The sequence below is a fragment of the Saccostrea echinata genome, unplaced genomic scaffold (genome assembly GCF_033153115.1).
Source record: "Saccostrea echinata isolate AGI-Se365-2 ecotype Australia unplaced genomic scaffold, CSIRO_AGI_Sech_v1 ptg000054l, whole genome shotgun sequence".
Lineage (NCBI taxonomy): Eukaryota > Metazoa > Mollusca > Bivalvia > Ostreida > Ostreidae > Saccostrea > Saccostrea echinata.
The window spans coordinates 6,196,897-6,224,389 of NW_026889803.1; the positions used below are offsets into that span (position 1 = coordinate 6,196,897).

Genomic DNA, 27,493 nt, shown 5'->3' on the forward strand with positions numbered 1-27,493 from the left:
GTGCTCTAATCTGTGTAAATATTTGAGTTCTTTGATGGAGTCCAGGACTCAATGTGAAACTAGATTAAGGCAAGGACAGGCATTCAAACAGTCTCAAATTTGCCATATCTCAGTATTTACAACTGTATATACATGTTAAGTAATTTGTAAATCCCTGTAAAGACTTTTTGGGGATTGAGAAAATTATGCATTGTTTATGCAGTGTCATGACTGATGCCAAATTTTTGAGACAGTTTTAGACCGTAAATTCTGAGTCATGAATATTAGATCATACTTTAGAAAGAATGCCAAGTAATGTGTTTGAATGTAATGAAACATTGAATATGTTAAATGTGTCAGATTTAGACAATATTTTGAATCAGCTAGCAGAGATACTTTTCATTCACTGAAGTCATTTTTGCCTTGGCAACTAGCAAGTACAATGTGAATGATATGACATTCAGAGTGAGTATTTTATATTCCCCCTTCAAACAAACAGAAAAGTTGAAACACAACCTTGGATTTTGATTGCTGTTATAGTTTTCTTTGATTTGGATATGGTGCACACTAGAAATCATAACTTTCAATTTTAACATTTATGACCACCTCCTCCCCAAATATTATATATCAATAATTGAAAATGGTATATAAAATGTATTAATTTTTGCTATGCAGGTGCCCTGAAATATAAGCTGCATTGTTTGAACAAAATAGAAATTTATTGAGCAAGTTGTACAATACAAAAATATTTCACAGGTTGAATCATGGAAGGATCAAGCCAGCAAAAGTTTTTGAATTCTTATCTGTCCTCCATGACTGTCAAATCAAACTTTGTACAGTAGAAATATCCTCTATGTTGAATACCCGCAGTTTTGTTTGTTTAAAATCTCTACTATACGTGAAACTTTGTCAAGCACTTTCTAGCAGCCATTGACAGCTACAAAGGATTTGCAGTGTCAATAAAAGTTCTTTCACCCCGTCGTTAAGTCTGAACTTCATTCTAACACATACATTTGTTATCATTACAAAACAGAATTGTCTGTTGCACCATTAGACAAAATGTGTAGGCAGAACACATTGAATATAATGCTTAGTGTTGAAAAATAAATTTGCAAAAAAAAAAAAAAAATACACATTTTTAATTCAAGTTATTGTACATGTATGTAATATATAAGCATCTGTATTATTGATTTTAAAAATTTGCTGTATAACCTTTGAGTGATTCCTAAGACAGAAGTAAAAAAAAAAGTACAAAAAATATAAGGATTTGTATTATAGAATAAAATTAATAGTCTATGACTTGAAGAAAAAAGTAGAAATTATTAAAATTGTTTGCCATTCAGAATCAATAAAGAAATGCCACAAACTGTGATATTCAGAGAGGGAGAAAATTCCCTTCTCACCTGAATACATACAGATCTGCTTTGTATTATTTAGTATTATATTTTTATTTAGTCCTAGGACATAATTTTTTTTTTTAAAAATCCATCTAATGTTATAATGATATCAAAAATCATAAACAACAGACTCTTTATATGTAAATTGTCAAGGAATTTGATAATAAAGTTAAAAAAAAAAAAGAATTAACATAAATTAATCACATCTTTAAGTACTTCTCCTACCCTGTTGATAGTATCCATGGTAACCGATTTACATTTCATTGTAAACACCCTGTATCAGCTGTGTATAGAAATAGAAATACTATAGAGATAATTACAATTTATAAATTTACTTCTTTAGTTAGCTGTATAATGTAACAATAAATAATTCAAAGAAAAAAATAATAATATCTTGATTACAAAGGATGATAAAATATTTTAAAAAACAAAAAGAGATATATATTTGACAACAGGTTTGTTATTATATTTTCTATATTATTTTGTAAAATATAAAAATCTATAAAACTGGCTTTTTATATGGTATATATCTATTGGATGGATAGAATATAACAAAAGTTGTATCACAGAAATTTTCAAAAATGAATATCACAGATTTGTATTGCTATTCAAGTTTAGTATTTTGATTTAATTTGATAAAATTATTAGCATTCAGGTACACTAAAGTAGCACACTTTATATTATGGCTATACATTTTACATGTGTTATGGGTAGTTATAAATATACAATTTAGTCTTAAAGAACTTAACACATAAAGTAAGCTTCTATTTAAATATAAAGATATCATGTAATATTGTCTTATAAATTTTTGTTCATAATAAAAGAACTAAATTTTTTTCACTAGAAAAGTAAAACACATCTTTGGATAAGGGCTTCAAAGATAAAAGTTGTTCACATTTCTCATGTGAGATTTTTCACGTGCTCTTTTTGGTTTTGTCTTCACTCTTTGGTGCAGCGGGTCCAAAACTTTTCCCACGGGTCACGAGTCCCATTTTACTACCACTACTGCTAATAAGAGGTAGAGGTTTAATTTTGCGTTCAGGGTGCGGGCTTGATTGTTCACCGTAGTTTCTGTATTTAGAAATCAGTGACTGTAGACGGTCACCAGATCCTTTCTCAGTTAAACTTTGTGTCCTTCCAACAGAGTCCGATTTTCGGAGTGTATCCACTCGTGTCTTTGGTTGAGTGTCTTCTAAGCTATGGGTAGTTAGATGTCCATTTCCTGATTTCAGGTCTTGTATCTTTTTATCTTTGTCCTCAATCTTCTCCTTAGATTGTCGAAGCTGATTTTCCAGTGTTGCGATTGTCTGTTCTTTCCTTTCAATTTCACCCACTAGTTTATGCAGCTCTCCCCTCATAGAAGTTAATTCAGTTCCAACATCATCCAGTGATTCCCTGATCTGTGTAGGCTTTTTTGTCCTCTCTTCTTCAAGTTCCTCTTTTAATGATCGCACCATGTGTTCTTGCTTTATTTTGTCCTTCTGGCTCAGAGTGAGCTCGCTGCGAAGCTCTTCCAATTCAGCTTGTAGCTCACTCATGTCTGGCCCAGTAACCGGCTGTTTCTCTGCTTCTTCCAATTCTTTTCTCAGATGAACAATTTCGTGCTGCAAGTCCTCAACCACTTCATCCAATCTCTTTTTACTGCTCTCCACTAGAAGTAGTTGTCCATTGATAAGAGCAACTTGCTTCTCTAGGCCTTCCTTTTCTCTCTCCAGCAAGCGGACCTGTTCTTGTGCCTCACCATCAGGACCATATTTGTTTGTGTATTTCTGATGACGTTCCTGTAGTTCATTGTACTGTTGCCTAATGTGGTCAATATCGTCTTCCAGACGATCTCTTTCTTCCTCAACCCTCAGCAGATCATATTTTGGTACAACACTGCCATCACCACCAACAGCTTCTTTGAGTTCTCTGTTAGCCTCTTCTAATGTTTGACATCTCTCATTAGCTGAATCATTAATGTCTCTTAGCTGTCTGTTGGCTTCTTGTAGTTCATCTACTCTGTTCTGTAATTCTTCAAGTTTAGGATTCTTGTAGATGAGTTCAGTATTTGCCAGTAGCTCTTCTTTCTGTTTTATTAAATTGTCTCTAACATTTTCCAGTTCCAAGACTCTTGCTCGGTGGTGTTCATTCTCGTTTCTGAGCTGATCGACTCTGGCAGTGAGTTGTTCAATATCATGCAGCTTGGCTAACTGTGATTCTGAACTCTTTGTGAGAACCTCTTTCTGAGTTTCTAACAGCTTGATCATTTGCTCATTTTCAGCTTTCTCTTGTATCATTTTCCTGTTTTCTTCCTTTAGTTTGTTAATATCTTCTACTTGCTCTGTCAGTGCTTCATTATCCTCCTTCAGCAGACGATTTTCAGACTGAAGTTTGGCAGTCAGATCCTCTAGTTCCAGACATTTCTCAGAGAGAGACTGTACTTCAGCTTCTTTGCGACTTACTGAAGCTGTTAACCTTTCGCATGTATCCTTCCATGTATCCAGCTCTTCTTGGCTAGTGGTAGCTGCATACTTCATGTTTTCATTGGCTTTGTTTAATTTTGCTGTCAGTTCTTCAGTTTTATTTTCCAATAAAAAGTTGTCATCTTTTTGATTACGAAGATCATCTTTTAATTTTGAAATTAACTCATCCATCTCTTCTCTTCCTTTTTTCATCTCTTTGGTTTTACTCATAAGTTGTTTATTTAGTCTTTCAATTTCTCCTTTCAAACGATTCTGCTCTTGGTTTCTCATATCGCCTTGTTGCTGATGTGCCCGTTTTTCAGTTTCCAATGCATTTATTTGTTCCAAAGCTTTTTCGTAGTAATTTCTCACGGAGTTCAGTTCAGCAGACAGCCCATCACTCACCCTCCTCAAATCAGATGCTTCTTCTTGGAGAACAAGTTTGTCCTCTTCATTTTTCTTTAAAGTCTTCTTCATTCTTTCTAGGTCAGTCTCCAGATCATGGATCTGTTCTTCTTGTGCCATTTTCATATGGCTTAACTCTTCCTTATTTATAAGAAGCTGTTGAAATTTGTTGTTGAGGTCCATTTTGTCTTGGAACAGTCTGTCTTTTTCTGCAGAAACTGCTTCAGCTTTAGTTTTCATTTCTGCAGCCTTTTCCTGTGAGCCCTCCACTTGTTTCGCTAACCTCTGCCGCTCCTCAGATAGAGATTTCCAGGAACTGGCCAGTTTTTCATTTTCATCTTTCATAGACTGTGTAAGCTTTCTCAGTTCTGTTAATTGGCCAGTTAGCTCAGAGATCTTCCTGGATAAATCAGCATTTTGCTCCTTTAGGGTTGCATTTTCAGACCTTAGGTCCCTGTTCTCTTCCTCCATTGGTTCAAATTTAGATCGTGCCAACTCAATGGCCTCTCTGGCTATTGCCATCTCTTTATTCATGCTCTCTTGGTCAAGCTTAAGTTTATTGTTTTCTGATTCTAACATGTTTAAAGCTTGAGAGGACTGGTCAAGAAGTATAACACGTTTTTGATTTTCTTTTTCTGCAACTTGATGTTGGGCTTGCAAGGTACGTAAGGCAAAGTCAAGTTTATCAATTCTGTCTTGCATTTCTTGTCTTAATTTGATGTTTTCCATTTTGAGGACATCCTTCTCTTGCTCTGACAGCTGTAGGGAATCAATGGTTTTCCTGTATTCTCTTTCTCTGTGTTTTAAGTCATCCAATAGAAATGCATTCCCCTTGGCTGCATTCTCAATTTTCGATAATCTCTCACTCTGTAATTCCAGTGTACTTTGAGCTTCTCTAAGTTTATGCACAAGGACATGTCGTCTGTTTTCACTATCCTCCAGGTTGCCTTTTAGATTCCGTAATGATCGATCCATTCTGAACGGATTATGTGTAAAAGGTGTCACCTCCTGGGTGACTACAGGTAAAGATCCACTAAGCCTGGATAGAGACTTGGATCTCACAATAGCTCCAGGAGAAACCATGGGTGATCTAGGCGAAAGTGAGAAATCCTCGGACTGTGGGAGACGACTGAGGCTAAAACTGGAATTAAAACCACTGTCCTCATCAGGAAACACTCCAGAGGAGAGGGCCAAGGAATCCTTCACCCCAAATCGATTCTGAGAACTCCTTGGGCTGAAATAACCTGCCCCAGTATTAGAATAGGGCTCCATCTTGTGTCTGGTTCACAGTTCGCTGGCCAACTGCTTGGCTTTCACTGGTATTCTCACTAAAATTGAGGCATGTTTGATGTCAGACAGTTATCGAGGCTATTGAAAACAGAATTGTGTGCTACTGGCTGTAATCTATGAGCACAAATACCTTGTTCATTGATTTTAGTTTTGGTGGTAAATATGTTCGGACTTGTTTGGTAAACGAGACATTTAAATACCTTATTTGACAGCATTTCATTTCTTAGTGATAAAGTAAATGACTTTTTAGAGCAAGGAGCCTTTTAAAATATAAGTTGTCGTTTTTAAAAATCTAAACAGAAGTTTTAAATTTTCTTAGGATTAAATTCTGTTTTTCAAAAGTCTTGTGAAAAAGTATTTTAATTTGTCATGTGATTATCGCCCCCCTGGTGTTAAGCAATGGCTCACTAGGTGGTAAATTGAACTTGCCAGTACCTTATGTTTTAATTTTCTGTTTTTATCCTTATATTTAGTGATTAAAATATTAAAGTTTTACTTTATTGTGACAGATTGAATAAAAATTCCCCTCGGAATGGTATTTAGTGTTAAATTTTCTAATCTATTGATCTTCAGATTATAAAGTTAGTAAGTGACTAGTTATGTAACACGGATTGTTGGTAGTTACTGGTTTATATTGATTTTACAGTACAGTTTGTTTACTTAACATAAAGCTATAAAATTGGCCTTCTTTACCTAGGTATCTAAGCTATGGTCCAGTTTCTCTCACCTGAATGCTAGATTTTAGCATTCTGTTACCAAGAGTTATCTCTCTTTGATTGTGTGTTCCTATTGAGAGAGGCTTATGCATGTGCAGTATAGTTTTAGAAGAACTAATCAACTGTTAAAATCTGGTTAATTATAATCACATATTTCTTAGCTTGATATGTGGATAGTTGGATATTCATTTCAGTAATTATTGTAATACCGTTAATTTAAAAAGCTAACTATTGAATGTTTCTGAATCAGTGCAACATCACATTGTTGGATATTGTATTTATATAACTGAATTGATGAAAGTCACACTCATTTGATATTATTTTTGAAATATTTTTTTTTAATTTTTAAAAGAAAAATTTTTTTGATCAAAAAGATTCAATGTTGGTGATTGGGTTAGGTGTACATAACCAAATAAATCTAGGTAACCCTCCTCCAATAAATAGAGCAATATTATATCTTTATTAATATTGGCTTTGATTTTAGACTTTCCTTCTGCCAATTACTGTTTTGTTGCCAACTTTCTTTGTATTTCATGCTTTGTGTGTGTAAGTGCTAAGCAAATGCAGTTAGAGCTAGAATTTTTGTTTTTGCAAGCAATAGCATATGTTACCCTAAACTGATCCTAACACTGCATTATTGGAATTGAAAGCAGGATAAGCAAATATGCACAAAGTTAGCACAGTATTTCACAAGATGGTGAGCCTGAACAATGTCAATACACAACTGCCATATGACATCAAAGTTTTTATCTCCCGAGAGAAAGAGTGAAATGTTACTAAAAGTTAACTTAGGCCTTTCAAAATCTGCCGGTAACCAGTACTTTCACCCATCTGAAATCATGATTGTACTGGCCAAAATATTTGAAGGAGAAAAATTTGATGACGTATTTAATTAAAATCACTTCCACAAGGTACGTACCTCCTATTTTTGTAAAAGAACCATCTGTTTCTGTTTTGTTTTGAAAGCCCTGTTAACTCATTGTTTTTTTTCCATGACAGAGTGACAAACTTTGTGCAATCAGTTCCAATTTTTATGGTTAAAAAAAAATCACTGAAAAAATGCAATGAATAACTCTTTAAACTTTCAAAAAAAGTTTGGCTGAGCTGTTATTGAGAAAAAAAAAAATGAAATTATTAAAAAAAATGCATATTTTGTCTGTTTCCATGAAAATGGTAGCCATGTTAAAAATTTCACATGTAAATGGCACATCTAGAGTTGGTGATTATCATTTCTGTGAAGTTTCATTAAGATTCTCCCAGCCGTCTACTATTTGAATACAAAATTTTAGGTCTAGCAATAACAACATGTCGATTGACTTTGAGGCGACATAATACATATAAAAGTACAGAATTTATTTGAAAGAAAATTCTTATTAATTTATGAGAATAAAGAATTTGATAAGGCCAAAGGGAATTTATTACAATTTCTTTATGCTACTCACTAAGAATAAAGATTTTGATAGGGGAATACATTATTTCTTTATGCTACTGGTGAATGAACCTCAATTTGTTTAGAAGGAGTAAGAGTTGTCTCCCTTAGACTCAGTATCAAGGTAATGGTCAAATTTGGCCCTTAATTTTATTTAAGAAAATCAAAATTCAGTAAAAATTGTGAAAGTTTACAATAAAGAATCTTAAATGATGCTTGTTTAACAATAGTATTGTCTTTAATTTGATTCACAGTGTACATGGAGGCCTGAAGAATCTATTGTGATGATTAAATAAATTAACATTAAGATGTATCTGAATACTCTTGCATTAAAATATGTAAATTTGGTAGATAGGCTAGCTTGCACTCTGTATTTTCTGAAACAAAATGTGCCTTAAATTTGAGTAAAAACGAGAAAAAATGGAAATTGACAGAATTTTAACCTACCTGAGAAGCACTTACATCAATACTCATTTGAAACCAAACCAGTTATCACAAGATTTTGATTGTGATTCATTGCTTCTTGAGAGAAAGTGATAAACTATTTGTAGGTATATAACAATTAAAACAATATTGAGCTGTATTTTTGAGAATTTTATTTTGCTGTAAAATTGAGCTATTCTATGCATACATGTATGTGTAGATCGTATGTTAGAATAACATGTCGGTATTTACGTAATTTTTCTGACACTTTCCCTTGTTTTCTAGGTTTTACTGATCATATTTTTTTTTTTTTTTGTGGGGGGCAAATACAGTACATTTAACTTTATAAGCGAGTTTGATGTTACAGTGCTTTTGTTTTTTAAGTAAATTGAAACAACTTACCATTTCTATGTAAATTAAAGCTCCAGTATTATGTTGCCATCTGTTTCAACCAAGCCAGATATTAAGAACAATATGCTGGGTTGATTAATTATTTAACATTTTCCATTAAAGATTAAAATTTCTGTAATATTGTAGAACATGTTCAATAGTCCATGCAACATTTTTTTTGTTATAATTGTAGCATTTTAGTTGATATTGTACAGTACTAAAAATCAGATTCATATCTAATCTGTCAGTGTTCTTGTTTATCAAATATTGAAGTCAATTAAGTTATGTAGAATTTACTTTGCTGATATAGAAAAAAATCTATTGAACCATAGCTATTGTAGATTTTTTTTCTTGTATGAAGAGCTGCATTACTAGTACTCTGAAGTGAACAATAATGCTTTTCTGTGGCAGAAAAATTGGAATATTGATTTTGGAATTTGATTTCACCAAAATTGTGCTCGGCTGCAAAGATTTAAATTTCTAAAGAAAAAAGATACATATGGTTCCTGACATTGATATTTTTTGAAGTTTCCAAAATAAATTGTCTAACCTTTTCCAGCATTCTTATTGAAAATGTTTGATTTATAAAAACCTATTGTTGGTCTTTTTGACAGCAGGACATTAAGATATAGATTGATATATATCATTTGGGAAAATTGTAGCTCATATAAAAGCAAGCTTTAACAAGTTTGTATTGACTTTTGTAACATCAAAAAATCTTGCCAAATAAACTGTTAGATTTATGATAAAAAAAATTGACACTTAAAATGTTATATTTGCCAGCTGTAAAATTGTGCTTTTAAATATTTTATTTGAAATTCGTGACTCAGATAGGTAACTAAAAAGTACCATTTCAATAAAAGCTTTTCAAAACATCAATTGATTCAACATGTAATACAGTGTAAAAAAAAAAGTTTGAGTGACATATTTACCACCAAATTGGCACTTTTTGAGCAATTTATTTTTATGCAGATGGCATTCAACTATCCTGCATAGTTTTTTTTTTAACCGTGCCTTGCCTCGTATTTATATTTTGTTTTTCCTGTGGTGGGTGTAAACAATTTTTTTTCTTGTGATGTAAACAGACTTGTTGATAATCAGGGATCATTAATTATCTATTGCAGTGGTGTTTATTTGGAGTATAAAGAGGATCATATTCATTAAACATACCAGACATGGCAAATCAGATTAGAACATGGAGTTAAAATATGCATGGATCACCAACCATTGTCAACGTCTTTAATAACATTACTTTAATTTCCCGAATTGTAAAAACATTTAAATAACGTTGATCTTTACTGCCTTACCCTTTTGTTGCGGAGTATTAAAACCTTTATCCTATCAAAAGACGTTTTTCTATGCTGCATTCATTCAAAGGTGCATAATTATTTCAAGTTGACTTCACATCTTAATTTTTGGAAAGTTGAGTTCTGTAACTTGTAATCATTCCTCTTATGAATGCACTTGGTTTCAAAGAAGGACTTTCTAAATTGATGTTCCACTGGATTAATTAAAAAAAAAAAGCTGTAAAATTCTTCACAATTGGTTGAAAGGCAATTAAATAGATAGTACTAGGCTTATTGGACATAATGATGGATAAGATTCTAGCATTATACCACATGGAGAGAGTTTTATGGCATTTTCATGTAAAACTAAACAGTGAGGACTTTCTGAAGGAGACAACAGATTGTGTTATAGAACCATACCTGCTTAATGCAAATAGTTACTGAATTTGGTAAAGATTCATTATAATCTTAAAAGAGCTTTCTTGTGTTGAGCACTAACTGCCTATTGCTGTAACCTGCGGTATTTCTCTGAGAAGAGAGGGTTCAGGATTCAATGATTGGAGACATTTAATAGAATTCAATCAAGTAGACACGTATTGAAAGTTTAAGCCGCAAAGATGTGATTATACATACTGAACTGAGAAGGTGATGGAGCTTTTCAGTTCTATATAATAGTAAGCTTTTGCCCATTTTACTGTGTGACAAGTTCATTAATGCACGAACCCTGGCATTCTGAAACCTGCCAAAGAATAGACAATAATTAGACCATATTCATGACAGAGGACTGGATTTAATTTCAAAATTTGTTTACGTGGAGGGAATAGCATTTTTGATTGATGTGATTTTCATCCATTATGTTTTGACATAAAGCTGCTTAATTATCAGAATATAACAACGGATATATAAGGGTATATGATATCACTGCATGGCCATTATAGACTTGCACAAAGTGTTTTGTTGGATCTTTTGAGGTACAAAACATTTTCATTTTTAATGAAAGTATATTAACAGTTTACCAAATTATTGTGGATATAAAATTTGTGAATTTTTTGTAAAAAAAAAAAATGGATGACAAGTCCAAAGGCCGCCGATTTAGTGTGGCACCCGGTAGTCAAGGAGGTCGCAGGGGGAGCATCCTTATCCCTGACAAAGTTTACAGGGTAAGTCATTACAAACCATGGGGCGAAATCTGTAAGGTTGATGTGCGTCAGGTAGAGATGACCAAATTACCAACATTGTGAAAATAGTTGTCTTAGAAGGTATAAGTGGCAGTTAAACAAGATAAATAAATATTAAGTGTTATGAAAACTTTTTGATGTGATCAACTTTAAAAAATATTCCTTTTTAAAGTATAATTTGTTTTTAATTTTGAAAGTTAATTAAATGTTAGTCTTTCAAAAATGTTGTGTTTTTGTCACAAGTACTTGTATGATCTTTACTCCTTTTCACAAATGCATTTATATGCACATCATACCTTTCAGTATCTTGCAATTATAAAAGAATTTTACAAGAATTTAAATGAGGTCATTTTTTCCTCGTCATTCATCTTTAAACCATCATTTGTCAACTTATTAGTTCAGTGGTTTTTTTTATGTTATGAAAAGTTTTAAAGATTTTAAGATTCAGATTTAGAAATTTAGATTTAAAGAGAGAGGAACAGTTGGGTGCGTACATAAAGAGCCTTATTAGATGTTCATTCAAGCTTCTTGATTTGTCGGGCACAACTAATGTTGCATGAAAACATTGATATTAAAAGAGGAATTCATATAAAAAATAGGTCTTTTGCCAAACAACATCAATAAGTGTTGTATTTTAATGGCTATTTTTACAGAAAAAAGGATTATTAAGATTTCAAAAATTTGACATTTAATTACATGTTTTAAAAAAACTTGCAATAACTGCAAAGCTATTTTAATTTGTTTCCATGTTTTTTCTTTGTTCATTTGAACATTAGAACAATACTTAAAACATTTTTCCTTCTTTCATTTAACTATACCCCCACCCCACCCCCTGAAAATCATTCAAGGTTTGTGTAGGTTCATATTGAAAACTTTTGTTTCATACCAGCTAGTCCTCTTGCAACTCAGAAAATTAGTTAATTGCTGAAAAAATTAAAAACCATAATATGATTAAAAAAAAAACAACAAAACATATTCATGTTTAATAATTTTTCTTCTTTACTTTCACCATCTCACTCAGTCAATATAGTTCTATTGCATTTGCAGGGAAGCCTCTGAAGTCTTACACTTCAGTCATTAACTTTTCAGTAATTAAAAACCAATGGAGGTTGCATTTAACAACATAGAAATAATTTAATTAGCTGCCCTAATCAAAAGACATTGCAAAACTTTGTCAAATATACAGTATCTATTTATAAAAATATTTTATAACGACTTTAACAAAAAAATTTCTTGAACTCTGTGAGTTGTCTAACATGTACAGTAAAATTTAGTTATAGCCAAGTCCTAGCTGGTGACTTGAGGATTTACTTCCCTTTATCATGTGTTTACTCCTTTCTACAGTGGATATAGCTCATAGGATATTGTTTTCATATCCACGGTTGTGATGTCACAATGGTTTTTACATGAATTTAATCAACTGAAGTCAAATATTGTGGATTTACAATTGTATAAAACTTACAATGTAAAAATGTAAGATATGAAATAGCTATATGTAAAACATGTGATAAAAAGGATCTATGGTTTTGTGGTTTGTGTTTTTATAAAAAAAAAAAAAAACACAACTCGTATAAAAAATCATATCCAACCACAAAGAATGGGGGATCCTATATACATCCATAATTCGTTTTTTTTTTAATCCATATAACAAATTCATAGAAAAACACTGTATATACTGAGTTCACAATATACTAGCTGGTACACATTTTCCTTCTTATGACTACCCAATATGCTCTGTCAGTGAAGTATTCAATACAAAACCTACCTTAGAGAACTAAAATTTTCAATTATAAATATTATGAAAAAGTCATTTTAATATTTTCTAATTAAATAAAAAACAAAATGTTACAAAAGATGTAAATTTCATCATTTTTAACCTCAACAGGACATAAAATCATTTCACTATACATGTATCCATAAAATCGTTACATAAGAGTTATATATAACCTTGACATTTTACATGTTAAGAATATTACCGGGGACCCCATAAAACTATGCTTTATCATTAAATTTGCCATTATCCATGTTTGTACAAAATGAGTTTTACTGTATTAAGGAATCATTTTTAAAAAAGTAAGACACATGTATAGCAAATATTTGAGATTTAGTTATAGTATCTTAAATTTGACATTCTACAGAAGTAGAGCAGAATGGAACTCTAAGAGGAGTACATAGATCTACAACACTATTCCTCTTCTTTATTATAATAGTGAGATAACGACTTAAAATGCCACACTGAATTATGAAAAATAATACATTTATTGAGACTCTTTGGTCTTGTTACACAGGAGGAAGGTTTATTGATTGATTGTTTGTTGTTTAATGTCCCTCTCGAGAATTTTTCACTCATATGGAGACGCCACCACTTGCCAGTGGAGGGCTATAAATTTTGACTTATACTCGGCACTCGGGGCCATTGAGCATTGAGGGATCTTTTTCATGCCAGCACCTACTGCGACACAGGACCTCGGTTTATATGGTCTCATCCGAAGGACCGGTCTCCACGTCACAGGAGGAAGGTGTTAATTAAAAAAGACAATCTTGAAGGTGGATTTTTTAAAGGCACAATATGCCAGAAAGTTGTTTAAAACAGTGCATGGCGAAGGCAGGTTTAACTGTATTTCTATTATTTTGTATAGATTTTCCTTATAGCAAATTGCAAAGGCTATAAAGCAAATGCTGTTTATCTTTTTTTCAGAATTTGTTGATTTAGCACTAATGGAATAGAAGAATGATTAATTTCTTAATCATTTTGATGTCCCTTCAGCAAATGGTTCTGCCTTCATATATTTACTGCCTAACTAATGTCAGTCTTTGTGATGCATGTAATATATAATCTATCTAATTTTCCTCTATTTCAAGGTGCAATTTTTTTTTAAAATGTTACCATAGGGTAGGGTTCAACCGCCTGGGTAATGCGACCGATCAAGAATACCTTTAAGTTAGAATGTTTTGTTTATAATCTTTATTTGTGCACATACATCTATTTTCTGTAGAAACAAAATACATTTTTAATGTGTTGATAATAATTTTATTTCCATGAGCTTAAGTTGCACACTGGATTGTGACAATATCCAAGAAGAGGCATGAGAAATATCGACCTATAGCCATTACAAGAAATTATCATCTCTGACAATATCTATATACAGATTTTTTACAAATTAAAATGCAAATCAGCTGAACAAAAATCAGCTAAATACGACATCGGTGGGTAGCTTTGACCATAAAAATGAACTCAATATAGGCTGCAGAATTAGAAATTAGAAAGAATTCATGACCATATAAAATAATGGAAGTATAATGATGGATGTATTAAACTCAGTCCAAACTAGTTCTTATACGTTCGTGAAAACATATGTATATGTGTATACATATGTAACCTGCCTTGACCAATCAGTATATTAGCGTCAAGAAGGGCCAGTGCACTTCGTTGAGGCCTTCTAATTTGTCACATTTTGAAAATTACCTCTTAATTGTCATCAGTATTTTTACAGCAACCTTTTTTGTTAAACAACAGAATGATTTGAGTAAAAAATTTTTTCTTTAATTAGAGATATGACACAAATTATTTTCTTTATATTGGCGCGGTGGTCAAAAATACCCAACGCACACATATCTTATAATTAAAATTATATACACATTAATTTCATGATGAATAATGCATATGAAAACAAATTTAAACAATAATCTGCAAAATAAAAGATTCTGAAGAAAAAATGATCCAGTAAAAGCTATTGTAAAAGAGACAGTGACATACTTGAACAAAATTTTAGTAAGCAAAATCGATTAAATTAATTTACACCACCCTACCTTAGATGTACATTTTACAAGTTTTTGTTGTTGTTTTTTTTCAAAAGATTGCAGTTTGTTGAACTTAATCAATTGTTAGAATATTTATTTTATACCACTTTAATGCATCAAGGTAATACACTGGGATAATAGTTGTTTAATTTTGATTCTGATTTTAATCCAAATCCAGGATAAGACCTAGTTTGATCAAGAACCACATTAAATAATTAGAAAAGTATTTTATTTGGAAACAATCTAAATAAAACTATACCAATCTTTCTGTCCTTTAAGAGTGTATTTCACCTTTGATGTTTGGAGTTTGTACAGAAGTAAAGAGTTCTGTGTAGGAGTTAGTGCCCTTTTGGTGTGAGGAAACTGAAAGTGTTTTGTTTGGTTGTTGCTAGGTGACCATAAGCTTATCTCTGTCAAACCAGCCCACCGTAAAGTTTACAAAACTTTAAAGTGTAAATAGATACTTACACCTAGGATATCGAAATGAAATTTTTATTGGCCAGACCAGAAAATGTGAACAAATAGAAGTCAGCATTTAACAGCTGTTTTAAATGGAAAAAATATGAATAGATCATGAAAGAAGTTAGAGATCAGTTTGAATAATTGAAGATATTACGAGAAAAAAAAAACTTTTTCTATTCAAATACAATACCTTGACTGATTTGTGGGTCGCCAAGCAACACCACTTATCTTTTGATAAATATTGAAACGTAAATGCAGGGACTGTGAAATAGAGTGACGATACCATTCCATATAGGACACCAAAGTCCTCAAGGAAAAGGAAAACACTGCGGCTTTAGTCAATGTTGTGTGTGGTTCAATTAATTAGTAAAATAAATTTTTGATCAATAGAGACTCAGGGTTGTTACATGGGATAGACGTTGAAGATTTCCTGGTGTAGATTATGTTTCATTGATTATCCATTTAATTGTTTCTATGAAGTGACATATCTGTCATTTTATTGTAAGCCAAGGTATAAAAGTATCAAGTAATGATGATTTTACTGTTGGCATAAATTTTTAATGACATTGATTTTATACTTGAATCCAAAAAAATGGTCAAGAATTTTTTGTAAATGTGTTTGTACAGTTTAAAATATTTAGGTTTGTAAAAATATATGGTTGCCAATTATAATTAAGATTAAAGTTTTTGCCAAGTAAAGCACTCAGTCAGTCTTGCCAATGGTATTTTGTAGGTCAATATTAAAGGATATTGACCACCAGAGAAGTCATAATTGTACATTGATGTGGATTTATAGCCTAATTTGGTCAGATTTATTACTGGCCATGGATGTCTAAATCTCTTATATTAACAGGTAGCGACATACATGATACTTTATCAGCAGTTACATTATCTGTGATAGGTAATTACAGTAGCCTTCAGATATTACAGTAAAAAAGTATCTTTACAGAGTTACAAACAAAAAAGTTTAATGGAGGATTGTCTTCAGAGATGAATCTGATCTAAATTGAAGACTTTACATGAAAATAATTATATCTTTCTCACTCCAATAAGTGCATGCATATGTATACATGCTAAATTACCTTAATATGAAAATTAGACCGGTCGATATTCAATAAATAACTTTAAATTTCAAAAATTGGGAAAATGAATTCAATAAAATTTGTTTTTCCACATTACAGGTGAGAAAGATCTTTTAGATATGCCTCCTATTTAAAATGGGTTTTGTTGAAAAGAGTTGATTTACATTGGCATTGAAACATAAATTTATTCAAAAAATGCCTTTGCCTAGCAAAATTTTCTCTTAAAAACAGAATGAATAAATCTATAATGACATCCATGTGATATTTTTTTTTGTCATAAGAGGGGGCACTAATTCTTTGAAAATGACTTAATTGAGGATGCTAATTGGGGCAAAAGAACCAGTAAGCCTAAGACTGAAATATATCCTTGTGATATCAAAATGATTTGACACAATCTGTCAGATAGAACATGTAGATTGTGTGAATCTGAAAGACTCAAAGAATCGGAAATGATTTTGCTAGTTGGGGCAAGACCATGTTGATTGTGTGGACAAAGCTGTTTTCAAATGCCTGTATCTAACACAAAAACTACAGTACATTTAAAAAAAGAAATTTTAAAAGAATGATGTAATTTCTCATCATGAAATAAATTTTGCATGTAGTTTAAACTTTGATTCCTGTTGTCATGGTTTTAGTTTCGATCCAGCATTTCAGAGTCAATATTTTTATTTTTGTGTGTTAGACATAATCTAAACATCTATTGAAATTCATACCATCCCATCAATTAACTGATGCAGCATTGACTGTAGTGAATAGTTGATTCTGTAATACAAATAAAAATGCATTATTAATTTCCCTTATGAGCATAAAATGTCCTGAGGTTATAATCTGTCAGTTTTAACTCAGGAGTCAAATGTAACACCGAAATTCCCATAGTTCTTAATGTACTGGTACTTTCAAATTATGGTTTGATAAATTCTTAGATGAGAATTGTATCCAGTGTTTGTTTACAAACCATTCAGATGTTTAATAGGATGTCGTAACTCTCTCTTTAAAACAGTTGAAATTGTAAACATTAGGATTTATGGAACACAATTGGTTGGACCATAACTTAGGTACTTGAGCCCACACCAACCCAAAATTGAAGAGTCCGAGAAGAACAAATTTTGAAATCTGGGTTATGTGCCACCCATTAGAGGAAATGTGAGAAGATCTTTATTTTGACTTTCAACCAAAAAAAAAAAAAAAGAATATAAATGAAATTCATTTAAATGCCATTTAATGAATTAACCTTGTGTAAGAAAGATTAATTTGGTGTTAGTCTTTGCAATTTGATTAAATTGCCTATCGCTGAATAAATTAAAAATGAGATGGAATCATTAGGAAAGCCAAAGGGATTTAAAAGTTCAAATGCCACTGCAATTCCGTGGGATGTAAAGTGTCACCATCCGTAGTGGACCAAATCAAAATGGTGACAGTTTGATGGCAAAGTAAACATTTTTTTCACAAGACTTAAGTACAACAAAACATGGTAAAACTAGAGATTTTGAAATGATTGCCTCAAAACATTTCGAGTGAGAAGCAGAAAAATGTGGAAGTCAAGTGGAAAGTGGAAAGTTTTAGTTGCTAAAGCCGTGGGTAAAACAGCACAGGAAGAGCCAAAACGAAGACCAAGGGTGAAGAGGAATTTCTCTATCCAGACCCTACAGGTATGGAAATACGAAGAATTTCTATATCCAGAGACCACAAGTAAGAGGATACTAAGAATTTCTATATCCAGAGCTTACAAGTAAGAAGATACTAAGAATTTCTATATCCAGAGCCTAAAGGTAAAAGGATACTAAAGATTTCTCTATCCAGACCCTACAGGTAAGGCAATATACTAAAGAATTTCTATATCTAGAATGTTCAAGTAAGGGGATACTAAAGAATTTCTATATCCAGAACCTTCAAGTAAGGGGATACTAAAGAATTTCTATATCCAGAACCTACAAGTAAGGGGATACTAAAGAATTTCTATATCCAGAGCCTTCAGGTACATTTGTACTAAGAATTTCTCAAAACCTAACTATGATAGAAATTATTAAGAATTTCTCTTTCCAGAACATACACATAGGGGAATGGCAGATTTTGGTAGTGAGGGAGGGGGAACCCAGTGTGCATGCCCCCCCCCCCCCTTAAAATTGTCAAATCTTGAAATCTGGAATGTGACAGATAAATGAAAAAGTCACGTAATACGGGGATTGCTTTTAAATTATAAAGTTAAGGTGCCATATTCAGAGCTTCAGAGCTTGTTTTATGAATTTGCATTATCACAACTCAGCTTTTGGGGGTCATGACTTCTCAGGGTTGTGGCAACTTATTAAATTTCAACATTGAAAGTTTTAGTTGTACTCGTTTGTACATCTGAGGATTATAACATTAAATCATGTCTCACAATGGATAGTGATTCCTCACTGCTGAGAAAAATGGTTTAAGGGAGCCGACTGGGGTTTTATTGTGTGAAAACTACTACAGAGAAACTCTTTAATTTTATACCATATATACCTTACATTGACTTCAGTAAATATGCCAAGTTTATTGAACATCTACTGTCTGGTTTTTTTTTAGGGACCATCTCAAAATACAGGTACATTTACTATAGGGTTATATAGGAAAATACCATTTTTTCGCACTTCGGAGCAAATTATACAAATGCTACTATAGACTTTTTGCTCAAATTATATTATTTGATGGGTAATACTATATTGTACATTTTTTGCAAGAAACACAAAATTCTACCGTCTGGTTTCGAGAGGGGGCATCTCAAAATGTCAAAAATCGTGATATTTTCCTGTTTTTATGGAGTACAACAAAACATGACAGATACCACAGATTTATATAAAAAATAATAAAAATGATTGTGAGATTCTGAATTTCCTGTGTTTAAAATTTCAAGAGCATCTATTTTATACTTTTTATTTTATGACATAATTAATGACCCCGCTTAAAGAACTTCGGTTATTCATAACATCAGAAACACGCTGTTACGACGTCTATCTACCCATCATTTGAAAAATCGTTTAAAAAATCAGTTATTTAAAAACGTAATTAGATTTTTTAACCTTAGTTTTCCTAAATTTGTTAATTTTTGTAAATTATGTAAAAATAGTTGCTTTAAAAGAGTAAATACACTTTATTTTACTATGCTGTGCGAAGTATTGCGCAATGAAAACCCCAGTCGGCCCCCTTAAGTACTGGTTTAGTGGAGGTTCAGAAACTTATAAGGGCCAAAGCAAGTTGATCACAAAAGCTTTACAGGACATTGATGCTGCATGCACCCCAGTGTTTTCAATTTAAAATTGATTTTATTCGAGTACTTTGAACAAGAAATTAATTTCAATGAAATTGAAACTTTTTTATGTTTGGGAAAAAGTAGATAACTTAATTTCCATATCAAGTGGCTGTATTTAATTCAATCTACCGGTACGTCTATTTATTGCATGGGATCAGTTTATTTGGGCTTGTTTGACTGTCTCACCCCTCCCTCCTATTATTGGTCTTTAAATTAAATGCAATAAACTCTCAAAATCAAGGAGGGTAAATAAGATAATATAGGAAACTTGATACATGCTTGTGGCCTTTTACCCCATGTAATATTATAGAAAGTCCCTCTAAAATCTAGAGTCAAATTCCAGGTTTGCCCTTCTTCCCAATTAAAAAAAAATGCAGCAGAGGATTTGGTATCATGTGGGTTGACTTTGAAGTATTTATGAAAAATTGTCTGTATATAAAGTTTGATATAAGGATCATTCAAAGGATATAATTTTCTGAAGAAATTTTTGTGTTGGAGAATCATGGAAAATCAGTGAAAGATTATTCCAATTGAATGTGTTACGATAAAAAAAATTAAGTGGTGTTTCACCACAAGTAAATTGCTTGGGAAGTGAAAATGGACTATATGGTAATCTTCTTGAAGGAATTGGCCTGAGTTATTACTGATGTAGTGGTACTATAATGGATGACCGAGTACTCTGAATGTTGTTTTATATCGTCTTTCCAATCATCAAGGTTTAACTCTGTGCAACAGGAGTGATTATCTCCATTACTTCAGCAACAGTCACTATTAAATGGTGTTGCAGGCATTGATTATGCCATGCTGATTGGAGATGCTTTTCCAAGCGTAATAAATTGTTAAGATATGGGCAATGTCAATTTCATGCTATAAGATAAAGTCTAACACTCGAGATATTGCCATAAAATACCTTGTCATTGTTCCTAATCATCAGAACTAACTGTTGTTATGCAGCCATTTTTGCATTAATCTTTAAATAATTTATATTGGATTGTCCAGAGAGATTTTCAGAATCCGCTTTTGCTGCTAAATGCTGTGAGCCATTGAGTATGTCAGAAAACTTCCTATGACTTTTTTCCGGAAAGTGTCTGTAATTCTTCCATAAGGAGGCAAATTTGCTCTTGCCAGACTATTATAATACATTCATCCTGAAATAGCACAAGTCTGGAATGGCTACATTGCATGTCTTGGAGGAAAATTTTAAATTAATGTTGAATTTGGGAACTTTTAAAGTTGATTGTTATAAATTTGATATTTAATCCTGAAAGTGGATATCTAAGGGAAAAAAAATCACAAAAAAACGGAAGCCTTTTTTGGGGTGTACATGTTCCTGTTATGTCTAGAATAATGAGAAAGGCGGTTCTCCGAGTGAGGACTCGGATACGACAACAGAGAGTTGTGGATGTGATTGTAAGTATCAACAGATTTCTGTATATTTCAGAAATTTATTACTCATGTCATTTTATTCAAAATCTGTCAAAAAAATTAATCCATGCATCAAATTTTATGTTTGTGTTATTTATCCTTATGATTTAAAAGGATGATTTCAGAGCCGAAGCGTAGCATTTTTGTGTCTTAAAATTGACTGCTCTTTTGTGGCTTTTGTGAGGTTGAGTGTTGGACAAAGCAAAGAGCTTTTTCAACATTATTTTATTTTAGTGATAAATGGTAGAGAATGACCCATTTCAAACTGATTTTCATCTACATATAGGAATGACCATTTTTTGCTCACCTCAAAGAAGTTGGGGGAGCTTATGTAGTACCATCAGCATCCCAGGTTAAAGTTTTTGGAGCAGATTTCTTTTCAAGAACTTCTATGCCCTATATCAATCAGAGATGCATGGAGGATGCTCCTAGTATATTTCATTGTACCAGTCAAGGTTTCAGATGCTGCAATTTCAGCTAAAGAAAGACCAGGTTAATGTTTTTTTGAGCAGGTTAAAGTTTTTTCAGTACTTTTCCAAGTAATTATAAGACCTATGTTGATCAAACTTACATGGATAATACATCTAAGGATGCACACTACCAGACTTGCTTCAGATGCTGGATCTGACGTACATTTTTAAGATGAGTGACCAGGTTAAAGTTTTTGGAGCAGGTCCATTACCAAGAAACTGTAAGGACTATCTGAACCAAACTTGCATGAATGATGCATCTATAAGGATGCCCACTCTCAATCTTGCTTCAGATGCTGGATTTAACTTGTATTTTCTGGATGAGTGACTAGATAAAGGTTTAGGTAAGTCCATTTTCAAGAACAACCAGCCCTATCAGACAGAAATTGCATAAATGTTACATCTAGGGATGCACACTACTAGATTTTCAGTTAAGTGTGGGACTTTGCCTTACTTAAAGACAACATTTGTTGAGGTGAGCTCTGTAAACTCTGATCAAGAATAAAAAAGATCACTGTGTTAATTCCTTTCTTTATAAAATGTGTAATTTCAACAATGATTCGTTTAAAATTTTGCCCCTATTGATGCATGGTACATTGTACTAAAATTGCTTGCTTTTCACCTTTTTTATGCCCCGCCATGAATATGCCTGGGGCATAGAGAGTTTGTCATGTCTGTCCTTCTGACTGTCCTTCTGTTGCGCTTTGCGTTTAACTCGGTTCAAAGCTCAAAGAAAATATTCAAGATATTTTTATCAAACTTCATATGCTGATACATATTGATGAGAGCTATTTAACTACAACATTTTTTTACCTTGACCTTTCCTTTGACCTTGACCTCATTTCTTAAATAAGTGTTTAGCTGTTTTGAGAAAACCATTCAAGATAGTATAATCAAACCTCATATGTTGATATATACTAAAGTAAGGTATTCAACTGCATCAACATTTTTTTACCTTGGCCTATCCTTTGACCTTGACCTCACTTTTCTTCAATTTGCATTTAGCTCAGTTTTAAAGAAACCATTCATGGTATACTGTTTTACCCTTCTGTCTAGCTCTCTGTGTGTCCATGTTTCTGTCCGTAACAAATTTTCGTCGCAGTTTTCACAGCAACTACTCATCAGAGATGATTGAAATTTTAGCAGAATCTTTGTTTAAGCATGCGATATGGTGGGATTCATTTTTGTTCGAATCCAATGTCAACTTCCTGTTATTCCGTGCGTCTGTCCGTACCAAATTTTCGTCACAGTTTTCTCAGCAACTACTCAGGGCAGATGCATGAAATTTTAGCACAATCTTTGTTTAAGCATGCCATATGGTGGGAGACATTTTTGTTTGAATCTGATGTCAGCTTCCTGTTTATCCATGCGTCTGTCCATACCAAATTTCTGTCACAGTTTTTTAAGCAACTGCTCAGAGCAGATGCTTGAATTTTAGCACAATCTTTGTTTAGGCATGCCAATCCTATGATTGAGCTATGATCTTCAACGATATGATAGCCTAACTGCTACAAAGGGATAACACAAAAGTTAATTCATACAGTGCATTCAAGAGAACTAGATATCTAGATATCTATTCTAGCAGCAGGGCTAGCTACTATGATTTTGAAGGCAGCCCTGATTTTGAATAAATGTTGAATTTGACTGACTGTCTTGAGAAATGGCCGATCTGTAATTCTGGTGATTATCTACAATTTCATAAAAATTATTCATTTACTTTGTGAGTGTATTAATGCAGAAATTACAAAGTGTAGTTGTATGTTAAGCTAGAATTTCCTCATTTTGTTCTTTTTTAGCATTAAAATATTCAGTCATTACACACCCTGTGTGGCATCTGATTGCCTCCTAAAGCAATTTTTTCTTGCATCTTCATATAAAAAAGAACAATAATAAACTGTGCATTACTGATCTCATGGTATTCCTAAATGACTCTTGGCATGCAATGATTATACTGCAGTACAGACATGTTCACCAGTATACTAGTAAAAAGTTCCAATGACAAAGTGTAAATTGTCCTCTGGCAAAACTGCAGAGCATAACAGATTGCAGGGCCATTATTAGAATTGCTAGAAATCAGCTTCCTTCTCTAATTACGTACAAATGTCTGTTCTTTCATCCATTTAACAAAAACTTGCTTTGAAGATCAACACTTATTGTGATTGGAAGCTGTTGTCTGGGTTCCAGGTAGAATTGCCCATTTCCCTGCCGATATGATGTCCCTCCATTTTCTAGGAGGCATCTCCTGAGTATAAATAATTAATGATGTTGTCATTCATTAGATGGTGACTGAGACAGACAAATCACCATACACTCTACCACCTTATAAATAGCTATTGGAGGGCTGTAGCATTCTGCAGTCTCAAGAGAACGTACAAATGCCACAAGGAATCATGAACTACCCATGGTCTATCTGTCATGAATTTGGTTAGGATTGTGTGATTGTGTGAATTTTGGGGGACTGATTTAGATTTTATGATATGGTGTAAGCCATAAATATCGAAACTTTGATTTTTGTGGAAGAGAATGAATTTTTATGGTGTACTTTAATGGCAGTATCCGTTACTTCAACCTTGATTGTTTTTTTGGGATCTTTGTGTTCAAATTGTTCCAATTCCATGCTGAGAGGTGATTAAGACTTTTTACTGTTGTGGAATTGTTTGACATTATACTTCTGAAGATTTGCGTCATAATTTTCTGAAGGAAAAAAATTAAAAAAAAAAAAATAATAATAATGAACAGGAGAATGTCAACATGGAAAAATATAATAAAACTTCATCGAGAGAGAATGATTGGCCCCTCTGCAACTCCAGGGTCCAGGGGCAAGTACCTGCTGCTTAAACATTTGGTAAGATTGTGTCCCCATGAACCAGAATTTAATGTTGATTGAATTGACAAATACATGTAGTGGTGTCAAACAAAGTTTTTACAAAAATCATTAACATTATTGATTTATCAAAGTCATAAAATTGAAAATGCTGATGTTGCAGTTTATATTACAATGTTTATGAGACAATAAATAGACATTTTAAAACAGGACATATTTACAGTGGGTTTAAATATAAAATACCTAGTATAGTGTATGACACTTCTGGTGCAACTGTAGACAGCTTTTATTACTCTGTCAGATAAACCTGATTTTTTTTTTTTTTTTTTAAATTATTATAGTCCTTCTGCCTCAAAAAGTTCTTACACACTCGACATGCTCAGGAGACTTGTGGGTGAATTCAAAAAAAATGACCAAATGCATATTTATCAACCCACACTAAAAATACAGGCAATGAAAATAGATTTCTATGTCTCAGCATATGTCTTTAGATAGTGTCTAAATACCTGCCAAATATCTCGTTGATATCTCAATTAATAAAAAAGTTATGCCCAAAAATGATGCTAAAATTGTCAGGAGTGCAACACCTTTTTGTGACATTTTGAAATTTCAATATTCTTTGGAGATCTGTGAAATAAAAAATAATGCTTCATGTTGAAAATAAAGACTTTCCTGATAATACTCAAAATATTGAGCTTTAAATGTGGACTGTCATAACTTTTGTTTAATCAAGTTGTGGTCATGGCTGATGTTTAAAAAAATGTTATACCATGTCAGGAGTGCAACAGAAAAAATGTAGTGTTGCCAAAAAAACATCAATTGTAAAATTCTGATAGAAAATTAAGACAAAAAAGAATTTTGGAAGTGTAAAATAATAACTGATACACATTTTAAAACTTAAAAATGTTATATAAATCACAAGCAGCATTAATGAGAGTCAAGTATATGTGCATACCCCAAAATGTCAGGAGTGCAACATTTGATGTTTTGCTCCCAAGCATGAAAAAACTATTATCATTATATGACTTTCTGATTTTTATTTTGGAAAATAAAGACACAAAGAACATTTTTACCAAATAGATTTATCAATTACAGGATCTGTCTGTGCTTCAGATCCATATTTCTATGGTCAGGAGTGCAACACATTTTTTAAAAGATTCAAGTTGTGTGACGAAAAGACTTCTATTCATGCTTAGAAGTATTCATTAATTAATAAGGATCTTTTTGTATAATTTAATGCTAAATTATTGACAGTTTTATTATTAAAATCCTTCCTTTTTCCATTTTATCAATTCAGACGTGTTTTTATCTTTTTGTGATTTTTTTTAATGAACGTTAAAAATAAACACACTAAAACACTGTCATAAAATTCAAGTAATTCCTCCTCAACTTCACTGAAACAACAGAACAAGTTCTTATGTAATTTTCACTTCACAATTCTACTTTAAAGGCCCCAATGCTTTTGGTCAGGAGTGCAACAAATATGTTAGAATTATAAATCATCCACTAAGAATAAAAATAAAGAAAAAATGATGAGTAGAATTTCTCTGGTGGGTTACTGTGTTTGTCTTCTAAAGGAAAATATGCTTTAAAATATATTTTATCTTCTAAATATACATTTAAGCTAGTTTTTGGGCATAAAATAGGGTATAATTCCAGATAAAATGCGAATTTTAAATACTTTCATCTGTTTTAATTATGAAGTATTGGACTATAAGTATTGCAGAATTTCATTACCACTTGATGTTACCAACACTTTATATGAATTTTTGTGTTCTATGGTTTTAATTTTAAACTTTACTGCAGTCAGGAGTGCAAGAAAACTGCTTCATAATTACCGATGCTTTTTAACTATCTTTACTAAAATAAGTTGAAAAAAAATGCTTGATACTATTTGATGTTCAAAACACTATGTCTATCAACAAATTACAGAAATTTTACAGTCAATTCAGGGAATAGTTTTCATCATTTCACATATATTTTAAATACATTTTATATATATTACACTTTGTAAATAATCATGTTTTAAGGTCTTCAACATATGAAAAACCTGCTGTAAACGATGAAAAATATCGACACGGCAAATTGATTTACAAAGTAAGAATGGGTTATTGTGTGTTATAATTTTTAAAACAATGTTTAATAAAATACATATCAGATGTCAGGAGTGCAACACAATAATGTAACATAGTGTCACTTCAAAATCTAGTATTTTTTGTAAGAGAACTCGTATAAAACAATTCTTTTTTGGCTTTGATTTAAAGAACTGACTTGAACGGACAAAAAAGTGAATTTTGGGGAATTTTATTGCTTCATATTTTTTTCATATTAAAACTTTTCAAACCAGAATTAAAAAAATAATATAAAATAACAATCAAAAAGCCAATTTTTTGTCACATGCACAAGAGAAGATACTCATTCAAGGTCTAGATTTAATCATTTATACCCCTTTTACCATTTTGAAGCATAAAAAACTATTATTTCTTGTGATTATGTATTTTAAAAAGTCTTTTAAGGTGTAATGATATTTTCTTTTTTCAAAAGAAATTTTTCTAATAAAAATTCTGAAACTTTTTAATCCAATTGTCTATTCTATTGCCACTTCAGGATTTTAAACTAGAATGCATTTGTAATATGATGATATAAGTGAAAAATATGTTACAAGTAGTTGAATTTTGCCAAAAAAATTCAGTTTGGTGGTCATTTTTTTTGAATTCACCCTTGTTCAAATTTGTGAAGGAGGTCAATTTAAACAAATATTTATTCTTTATATCTTAGGTGCATTTTGCTAATGGTTTGGTCTCACTTTCTCAAAGTAAGAGATTTTTTTGGTCGTTCTTGTTATAAACGTGTGATAATTACGTAAGATTGTACAACAATTCATGGTCTTGCCCAAACTGCATGGTGTCCTGTTTTGAAAATAATAAATAATATTAGAATATTGGAATGTGATTGGAAATTTCAAATATTAGTATATAAGAATGGGATTATACTTTCAACTTTTTCTTTGTACTGTAGATTTAGCTTACATGTCGTCGTCTCTGGTTCTCCAGTACAAGGAATAATTATTATTATAAGATAAACTGAGCTAATATATGATGGAAATTAAAAGTTATCTAGTCCAAAGATAATGTAAACAAGACTTGGGTCTTTTTTTTAATTACAAAGTATTACTTTTTTGAAGAGATTTCAAGAAGAATTTCTTGTTGCTTCCCTTA

General features: G+C 32.0%; 2 protein-coding genes across 2 annotated transcripts in view; one reads left to right on the forward strand and one right to left on the reverse strand.

Moving 5' to 3' along the window:
• Window positions 1-27,493, forward strand: part of LOC133205642 (dynein axonemal heavy chain 5-like) — a 72,047-nt gene that overhangs the window by 1,170 nt on the left and 43,384 nt on the right. The window lies entirely within an intron of this gene.
• On the reverse strand, window positions 1,902-5,657 carry LOC133205643 (girdin-like). The gene has a single exon (XM_061341489.1). The coding sequence runs from the start codon at window positions 5,495-5,497 to the stop codon at window positions 2,291-2,293; it is 3,207 nt and encodes a 1,068-aa protein (XP_061197473.1). The 5' UTR covers window positions 5,498-5,657; the 3' UTR covers window positions 1,902-2,290.

Bases quoted from the DNA above. Each gene is read 5' to 3' on its own strand.
- LOC133205643 (XM_061341489.1), bottom strand. From the start codon at position 5,497: ATGGAGCCCTATTCTAATACTGGGGCAGGTTATTTCAGCCCAAGGAGT.